Genomic DNA, 9,572 nt, shown 5'->3' on the forward strand with positions numbered 1-9,572 from the left:
CAACATTTAAGAGGCATTTGGATGGGTATATGAATAGGAAGGGTTTGGAGTGATATGGGCTGGGTGCTGGCGGGTGGGACTAGATTGGGTTGGGATATCTGGTCGGTATGGACGGGTTGGACCGAAGGGTCTGTTTCCATGCTGTACATCTCTATGACTCTATGACTCTCAGTTCATTTGCCTTACTGGTCATACTCCTTGCATTAAAATAAATACACTTCAGACCGAGGGTCATGATACCCATTGATACTAGCAACATAAGGCACGAAGAATAATGAGGTCCTGCAAATGGAGTCAGGGACTAGGGAGGAGGTTGAAAAGCAGGGTTGCAATCTTGGGAGTACTCCCTGTACCAGCGAGGCTAGGACTAAGAACATAGTACAGTTAAATATGTGGCTAAAGAGCTGGTGTAGAAGGGACGACATCCGATATGTTGATCATTGGAATGTTTTCTGGGGCAGGTGGGACCTGTACACGAAGGACAGGTTGCATCTAAACTGGAGGGACACCACTATCCTGGCAGGGGGTTCAGGAGGGTTTAAACTAATGTTGTGCGGGGTTAGCAACCAGAATAGTGGACCAGCATATGAAATGGCTAAGGGAGGAGTTAGAGACTGTGGCCAGTCAGGCTAAGAAGAACAGATAGGGGAGCTACTGAGCACAGTGGGACTGAAATGTATTTGTTTTAACGCGAGAAATATGACAGGTAACAAAAATGAACTTGCAGCTTGGATTATTATATATAGTTATGTTCCTGTAGTTATTACAGAGACTGATTGAGAGAGTGACAACTGGCAACTTAACATTCCAGGATTTAGATGTTTCAGACATGATAGAGGGGGATGTGAAAGAGCTTGGGGGAGATGTGTTATGATTATAAAGATTATTACAGCTGTACTGAGGGATGACACCTTGGAGGGTTCATCCGGCAATGCAGTGTGGGTAGAGCTCAAGGGTGCAATCCCCTTTGGGTTTTAATACAGGCCTCCCAAAAGCCAGTGGGTGATAGAGGAACAGATGTGGACAGATTATGAAACAAATGTAAAAATAGGGTTGCTCTGGTGGGTGATTTTAACTTCATCTATGTTGACTTGGGCTCTCTTAGTGCCAGGGGTTTGGATTGGGGGGAGGGAATTTGCTAGGTGTGCTCAGGAGGGTTTCTTGAAGCAATGTGTAAATAGTCCAACTCGGGAAGGGGCCGTTCTCGATCTGATATTGGGCAATAATCAAAGTTTCAGTGGGAAAGCAACTTGGGAACAGCGACTTTAATTCTGTAAGTTTTAGGTTGCCTATGGGTGGGGATAAGAGTAGTCATCTGGTGAAAATAAAGATGGGAGGTGGCTGACTATAATAATATTAGGTTGGAACTGAGGAATGTAGATTGGAATCAGCTGTTTGAGGGTAAATCCACATCTTTTAACGGCCAGTTGATTAGAGTTCAGGACCAGCATATTCCTGTGAAAATGAAGGATAAGGATGGCAATATTCGGGAACCTTGAATGATGAGAGAAATTGTGAGCTTTGTCAAAAGGAAAGGAGAAGCGTACGTAAGGTTTAGGAAACTGAAGACAGACAGGTCTCTCGAGCATATAAAGAAAGCAGGGGAAAAAAAACAAGAAGTTAGGAGAGCTAAGAGAGGCCATGAGATGTCCTTGGTAAACAGGATCAAGGAAAACCCCAAAGTGCTTTATCCATTTATAAGGAACAAGAAGGCAGCCAGGGAAAGGAGGGGATTTATACCTGAAACCAGAGGAAATGGGTAAGGTCCTCAACAATTACTGTCATTAATATTCACAAAGGTAAAGGATATGGTGGATGGTGAGTCTCAGGAGAGATATGTTGATATTCTAGGGTATGTCGATATAAAATTGGTGTTGAGTGTTTTGAAAAGTATTAAAGTAGACAAGTTCCCAGGACCTGATGGGAGGTGAGGAAGGAAATTGCTTGGGCCTTGTCGAGGTCCCAGCGGAATGGAGAATAGCCAGTGTTGTTCCTCTGTTTAAGAAGGGAAACAAGGATTATCTGGGAAATTACAGGCCAGTGGCCTTACTCAATTATTGGAGAACAGTCTTAGAAACAGGGTTTACTCACATTTGGAAAAACGTGGACATATTAGCAATAGGTAGCATGGCTTTGTATGGAGCAGATCATGTCTCACAAAGTTGATAGAGTTTTTTGATCAAGTGACAAAGATGATTGACAGCAGGGCATTGATTTTGTCTACATAGGCTTCAGTAAGACCTTTGACAAGGTCCCTTATGGCAGGCTAATACAAAAGGTGAAGTCACATGGAATCTGCAGTGAGCTGGTAAGATGGATATAGAACTGACTTGGTCATGGAAAACAGACAGGAGTGGTGTAAGGGTGTTTTCCTGATTGGCAATATAGTGTTCAACAGAGATATGTGCTGGCACCCTTGTTTGTATTATATATAAATGTTTTTGAAGAGAATGTAGATGATCTAATTGGTAAGTTTGCAGATGACACAATGATTGGATTAGCTGCAGATAGTGTGGAGGATTGCCAGAGGTTACAACAGGATATAGATAGGGTGAAAACTTGGGCAGAGAAATGGCAGATGGAATTTAATCTGGATAAACATGAGGTGAAGCATTTTGGAAGGTTTAATGCTGGTGGGAAGTATACAGTCAATGGCAGAACCCTTAGAAGTATTAACATACAGAGGGATCTCGGCATACAGGTCCATAGTTCCCAGAAAGTAACAACACAGTGGATAAGGTGGTCAAGAAAGCAGATACGTGTTTGCCTTCATTGATTGGTGCACAGAGTATACTCGTAAGTTATGTTGCAGCTGTATTCCACATTTGGAATATTATGTACAGTCCTAGTTGTCAGACTCCCAGAAGAATGTTGAGGCTTTGGAGAGGGTACAGAAAATGTTTAGAACATAGAACAGTACAGCGCAGAACAGGCCCTTCAGCCCTCAAAGTTGCGCCGACCTGTGAACTATTCTCAGCTCGTCCCCCGACACTATCCCATCATCATCATCCATGTGCTTATCCAAAGATTGTTTAAATCTCCTTAATATGGTGGGTTTACCAGGGCCTTGCCTGACTTGGAGGGTAAAATCTATGAGGCGAGGTTGGAAAAATATTGTTTTCACCTAAAAGTTATAGGCTGAAGGGCAACCTGATAGAAATTTACAAAATTACGAGGGCTATGGATAGAAAGGATAGTCGGAGTCTTTTTTCCCCAGGGTAGCAATGTCAATTACTGGGACATAGATTTAAGGTAAAAAAGGGGAAAGTTTAACTGAGATGTGAGAGACATTTGTTTACAAGGAGGGTGGTAAATGTCTGGAATGCACTACCAGAGGAGGGGGTACAGAAGGATATAATAGCATAATTAAAGAGGCACCATGACAAATATATGAATAGAGGCATACGGACCGTGTGGAGGCGAAAGGTTTTCAGTTTGGAAAGATATAATTTGGGCATAAGCTTGGTGGGCTGAAGGGCCTATTCCTGTGCTGTACAATTATTTGTTCTTCTTTGAATCGTCTTTGTTTTTAAAGGGCAATAAAAAAAATCTGATCTCTTGCTAATTCCCCATTTCTTGATTTCCTGTGTCCAACTAGCAGCTGCTGCCTTTTACCCTTGGTGATTCTGTTTGAATTTTTTCATCAGTGAACGTTCTCACTGCTCCCTCTGATCTTGCATTTCAAAAGGAATGTCTCCAAGCAGCTCGCTTTCTCATTCTGTACACAGTATCTCTTCCTCTCAGCAACACTCCATTCTCCTGTAAAAGGCAGGCCTTTCCAGTGCTTCATCTAACCCTGTTCATCCACTTCCACTCGTGCTCCTGGTCAAGGTACTGGAAGGCCTGCCTGTGACCTTTCTCTCCCTAGCCCTCCCGTTTTACACAGCTGTACCTGTTACTAGATCGATCTGATTGTATCTCTTATTCTACAGAATCTTATAAACAGGCTCCCTCCATTGCTCATCCTTGCTCTGTTGAAATTTAGGCTTATTGGTGTAGTCTTTTGATCTGACTGTTTGGTGACATCTGTAGGACTCTGTGCCCTCTCTCTTTCAGTCTTTCTCAGTTTGGAAGTCCAGCTTGGTATCATCTGGGAAATATTACCTCTGTTTCATTGTCTCGTGTCCTATTTGGTTTCCTGCATTTTGATTCTTTGTGTAGATTTCTCAATTAGAAGTAAATACTCAATACTTCATCGGAGTTTGTTCACTGCTGTGAGACAGAGTGGAGGGGCACTGTAACCTAAATTACGTGCTAAACTTCTTTCTCTTATTCGGTCAGTCTCCTAAACTGCCTGGTCGCACCTCGGTCCTGATAGTTCGCCTGTCATTCCAATGTAACGCAGGCTGCTTGATAAAAAGCTGAAATTCAGCTGTCATGTGCAGTTAAGAGAGTCATACAACACAGTGACAGACCCTTTGGTCCAACTTGTCTGTGCTCACCAGACATCCCAATCCGACCCAGTCCTATTTACCAGCACATGCTCCATATCCCTCGAAACCCTCCTATTCATGTACCCATCCAGATGCCTTTGAAATGTTGTAGTCATACCCACCTCCACTACTTCCTCTGGAAGCTTGTTTCCTACATGTATCACCCTCTGTGTGAAAAAGTTACTCCTCAGGTCCTTGTTAAATCTTTTCCCTCTCACCTTATGCCATCTAGTTTTGGACTCCCCTACCCCTGGGAAAAGACCTTGGCTCTTTGCCCTATCTGTGCCCCTCATCATTTCATACACCTCTATAAGGTCAAACCTCCTCATGAAAGAGAACGAGGAGAGCGAGCGATCGATAAAGAACTGCCCCAGTTCTTCACCATCCCAGCCTCCAATCTCCAAAATATTAACATTAATAGAACGAAGGGAATGGGTAATCTGATTACAAATACATATAATTTTGTCTTAATAGATTTATTAGCCAGAGTTGATGCTTTATTTTGGTCAAAATTGTTGATTTTTTTACTTTGCAAAGAATTGGTAGCATTGTCAAAATCCCAGCCTTGCCTCCATTCTACTTGAGCTGTGCTGCTATGCAGGCAAAGGGCTACTCAGTAGATATTACTCTAGGCCTCAGAAAGCACGCTGATCAGCCGCAGTCATGTACTGATGTGCAAGTGTAGTAGAAATTTGTTCAGAACCCCACTGAGCTCCAAACCTGCCTCCAACTATCGTATTCATTTCGCCCATTGTAGCACTGCTAAATTGTAAATTAGGGCAACATGAATTAATATTTTTTTATTTTGAATTTTACTTAAAGGGGACTTCTCTGTTTCTGTATTAGAGGAGGCTAGCCATCTTTTAACTAGTCCAGGACTGGACAGAGAGTATTGCATTTTGGTTCATGCGAAAATATCTTGTGGAGGGATGCTCACTGCAAGGTAGTACTGGTAGAATGGATTTCTCAAATTTGTAATTTCAAAACTGTTAAGCCATCACCTTAAAATGTAAAGTGATCTTCAGTTGAGAACGGTTGGAAATCTCCATCTGCTAAGTATAATGATTCAAAGTGAAACTGGTTTAGGCCTAGTCAAGCAACACCACAATGCTCACATTTTCTGCCGTTTTTGTATTTAGTCACTTTCTCCCAGTAAGATTTGGGAATGCTTGACAACTGATGTGATGAGGTTGGATAAAGGCATATTATTGAGATGACAAGAGAGCTATGTTTAATTGTTCTACTCTTGGGGTTGGCATTCCCTCGCACTGACATCCCTCGCTTTGATAAAGATGAAATTTGTGTGTTCATAATATGGGGAACGTAGTTATCCTCCAGAGGTGAATATCTCAGTTAGTGTGCTCCGTGTCCTTGGTCGAGCTGAATACCCTTCACAATTGACTGATGCATCAAGGAAAGTGGATGGTCTTTTTCTTTGTCTTGACATGAATTGTTCCCACAAGCAACAACTGTGTTGAATGACTGCTTAGCCAGGACACCAGACAGACTTCCAGCTGCTCTGTAAATAGTGTCATATGATAGTTTGTGCCCATTTTGAGAGACAGGATCTCAATTTAACACTTGATTCAGAAGAACACACCCCAAACAATACAGCAGTCCAGACACCGCACAGTACTGCAACCTGGGTAATTAGTTTGAATCCTGGAATGAGGCTTAATGTGATATCTTAGACAAGAGTACTCTTGACTAAGGCAAATTGACCAAGATGTGTGTAATATTAATGGGTATTTTTTTTAAAACCTAGACGAGTGATAAACCTCCTCATGAAAGAGAACGAGGAGAACGAGAGATCGATAAAGAACGGCCCCGTTCTTCACCATCCCAGCGACAGATCACCTCACATCATCACCTTGGGATGGGCTACCCGTTACTCCCAGGGCAATATGACCTTCCATATGCAACAGGTAGGACACAGTTACTCTTCATGTACTGGTATATTTAGAATTGGTAAGTGGAATTCAGTAATTCTGAGGTATCAGTTGATGGACAATGTTGCATTGAGCTGCTTCACCATCTTGACTGCAGCCAAGTTCCAACCATGCATTCAGACCCAATGTTGGGTGTGTATTATCTCTTCCCACTTAACATTTCCTTGAAGTGATTTTTTTTAACTAAGAATGGTTTAATTTTAACATACAACTGTGAAGTTACTGGATATCAAATTTATTCTAAAGTGGTTGCTGATGGCCGTTTCTTATTTGGCCTTTTGGGGTTTGATATAATTCAGAATAAATGTGTATTAAGGAAACAGTTATTAGTTCCACTATTAACATGGCTTATGCTCTCAGTTCTTATACAGCTGACAGATCCTCTAAATAATCACAGGAGGGGGACCATTTGGCCCATCATTGTTCTGCCAGTCATTAAGATTGTGGCTGGCCTAAATCGAATTCCATAAACCTGCCATAGAACATTACAGCACAGTACAGCCCCGTTGGCCCTCGATGTTGCGCCAACCTGTGGAACCAATCTGAAGCCCATCTTTCCTACACTATTCCATTCTCGTCCATATGTTTATCCAGTGACCATTTAAATGCCCTTAAAGTTGGCGAGTCTACTACTGTTGCAGGCAGTGCATTCCATGTTCCTACTACTCTCTGACATCTGTCCTATATCTATCACCCCTCAGTTTAAAGCTATGTCCCCTCATGCTAGCCATCACCATCTGAGGAAAAAGGCTCTCACTGTCCACTCTATCTAACCCTCTGATTATTTTGTAAATCTTAATTAAGTCACCTCTCAACCTTCTTCTCTCTAATGGAAACAGCCTCAAGTCCCTCAGCCTTTCCTCATAAGGCCTTCCCTCCATATCAGGCAACATCCGAGTAAATCTCCTCTGAACTCTTTCCAAAGCTTCCACATATTTCCTATAATGTGGTGACCAGAACTGTATGCAATACTCCAGGTGTGGCTGCACCAGAGTTTTGTACAGATGCAGCATGACCTCATGGTTCTGAAACTCAATCCCTCTACCAATAAGAGCTAACACACCGTTTGGGTTTGTTGCTGAGAAATCTTCAAGACCATCAATAATGCCCTTACTGGCATAAAGTTCACTAATGAGGAGGAAAACAACAACTAACTGCCATTCCTAGATGTCACAGTAGAGCGAACAGCCAATGGGGAACTTCAAACCAGCGTCTACAGGAAAACAACACATACGGACCAAATATTGAACTACAGAAGTAATCAATCCAACATCCACAAACGAAGCTGCATCAGAACATTATCTTAATGAGCCACCACACACTGCAGCACAGAGGAACTATGCAAAGCAGAGGAAATCACCTATACGATGTTTTTAAAAAGAATGGGTACCCAATGAACACAGTCCTCCGATTTCTCAGCAACAAGCCCAAACAAGCAGACAAAACACGTCCAGAAACCCTAGCCATGCTCCCCCACATCAAAGACATCTCGGAAATGACTGCCAGACTTCTCAGACCCCTTAGCATCATGGTAGCACACCAACACTAAAACAGCAGTTATACAGACAACAAGCAGAACTAATGTCATTTACAAAATACCGTGCAACAACAAACACTACATTGGGCAAATAGGCAGAAAACTAGCCACCAGGATACATGAACATCAACTAGCCACAAAACAACATGATCCTCTCTCACTAGTGTCCTCACATATGGATGAGGAAGGACACCACTTCGACTGGGACAACACATCCATTCTAGGACAAACCAAACAGAGACATGCACGAGAATTCCCAGAAGCATGGCATTCCAACCGGAACTCTATCAACAAACACATTGACTTGGACCCCATTTACTACCCCTTGAGAGAAAGAACAGGGAATGACATCACCAAACATAGAACTACAAAGCAGGAATCATTAGTAGTGCTTCGTCTGGAGGCTCACTGAAGATGGTACCTAACATGGTGATGGAACATCAGAAAATGAACATTCCAGCTCAGCGAGCAAAGCTGCATCTAGAGCCTCAACCTGAGCCGCAAATCTTCTCAAAACTCACTAATGATGTAAAATCCCTAACCACAGGAATGTGAACAAGGAAATGCTATAGATATAGTTACCTGAAACATGTTGAATTATAAAGCAGCAGCACTTATCTAAATAGTGTATCTTCTGTATTTCAGCAACCAAAGTGCTATATTAAAATGATGTTGATAATGTTGAGGGAACTGTTTGGGTAGATGTGAAAAATTTCCAGACCACTAGTTTTCCTTTCCAGATTGGGGAGGTTACAATGTGTACATATTTCCTCAGCCTTCACTTTGGATGTGTCACTTTCATGGTCTGCTTTGGAGAAATTGCTGGGGGTCGAGGAAATTCTTGTCACACCTCTCTATTGTGTCTCTTAAGACATTATGTAGCAGAGTGGGGGTAGGCTAGAGAAAGGAAGGCTCTCTTTAATCAGGATGGTCCAGTCATCATGGGGGTGGAGTGGGGCTGAAAAGGCCAATTGGTCTGTTCCTGCTGATCTTGTTTGGTTTTGATTGCGTTGCTGCACTTGACCGTCTTACCCTGTAATCCTCTCCATATTACCAGGTCTATCCTCACCAGCCATTGTCACAAGCCAACAGGCTGCTGCACAGGCCTCGGTGTCGACCCTGTTCCCACCAGCCAGAAGGTGAGAATGGTAAGAAAAACCAACTCTTTTTCCCACTTGCACGTTTAGCGATGCTAATAAAAGTCAGTGGTGTTTACTTCTTAGAGTCATAGAGATGTACAGCACGGATACAGACCCTTCAGATCAACTCATCCATGCCAATCAGATATCCTAAATTAATCTAATCCAATTTGCCAGCACTTGGCCCATATCCCTCCAAACCCTTCCTATTCATATACCCATCTTGATGCCTTTTAAATGCTGTAATTGTACCAGACTCCACCACTTCCTCTGACAGCTCATTCCATACACACACCATCCTCTGCGTGAAAAAGCTGCCCCCTAGATTCCTTTTAAATTTTTCCCCTCTCACCCTAAACCTGTGCCTCTACTTAGAGTCATAGAGATGTACAGCATGGAAACAGACCTTTCGGTCCAACCTGTCCATGCCGACCAGATATCCCAACCCAATCTAGTCCTACCTGCCAGCACCTGGCCCATATCCCTCCAAACCCTTCCTATTCATATACCCATC

At 42.7% G+C, this 9,572-nt stretch overlaps 1 protein-coding gene across 11 annotated transcripts in view; it reads left to right on the plus strand.

The window, feature by feature from the left end:
• LOC122542586 (zinc finger protein 609-like) overlaps nucleotides 1-9,572 on the plus strand; it is a 202,272-nt gene that overhangs the window by 176,715 nt on the left and 15,985 nt on the right. For 6 of the 11 annotated variants that reach the window (XM_043680504.1, XM_043680503.1, XM_043680505.1 and 3 more), the window contains 2 exons: nucleotides 6,199-6,358; nucleotides 8,977-9,058. In XM_043680504.1, coding sequence (XP_043536439.1) covers nucleotides 6,199-6,358; nucleotides 8,977-9,058 — 242 coding nt within the window. Of the gene's footprint in view, nucleotides 1-6,198; nucleotides 6,359-8,976; nucleotides 9,068-9,572 lie in introns of all 11 variants that reach the window. The other 5 variants (XM_043680510.1, XM_043680509.1, XM_043680508.1 and 2 more) reach the window with 1 other exon arrangement.

This window comes from Chiloscyllium plagiosum, chromosome 40 (assembly GCF_004010195.1).
Source record: "Chiloscyllium plagiosum isolate BGI_BamShark_2017 chromosome 40, ASM401019v2, whole genome shotgun sequence".
NCBI classification, from domain to species: Eukaryota; Metazoa; Chordata; class Chondrichthyes; order Orectolobiformes; family Hemiscylliidae; genus Chiloscyllium; species Chiloscyllium plagiosum.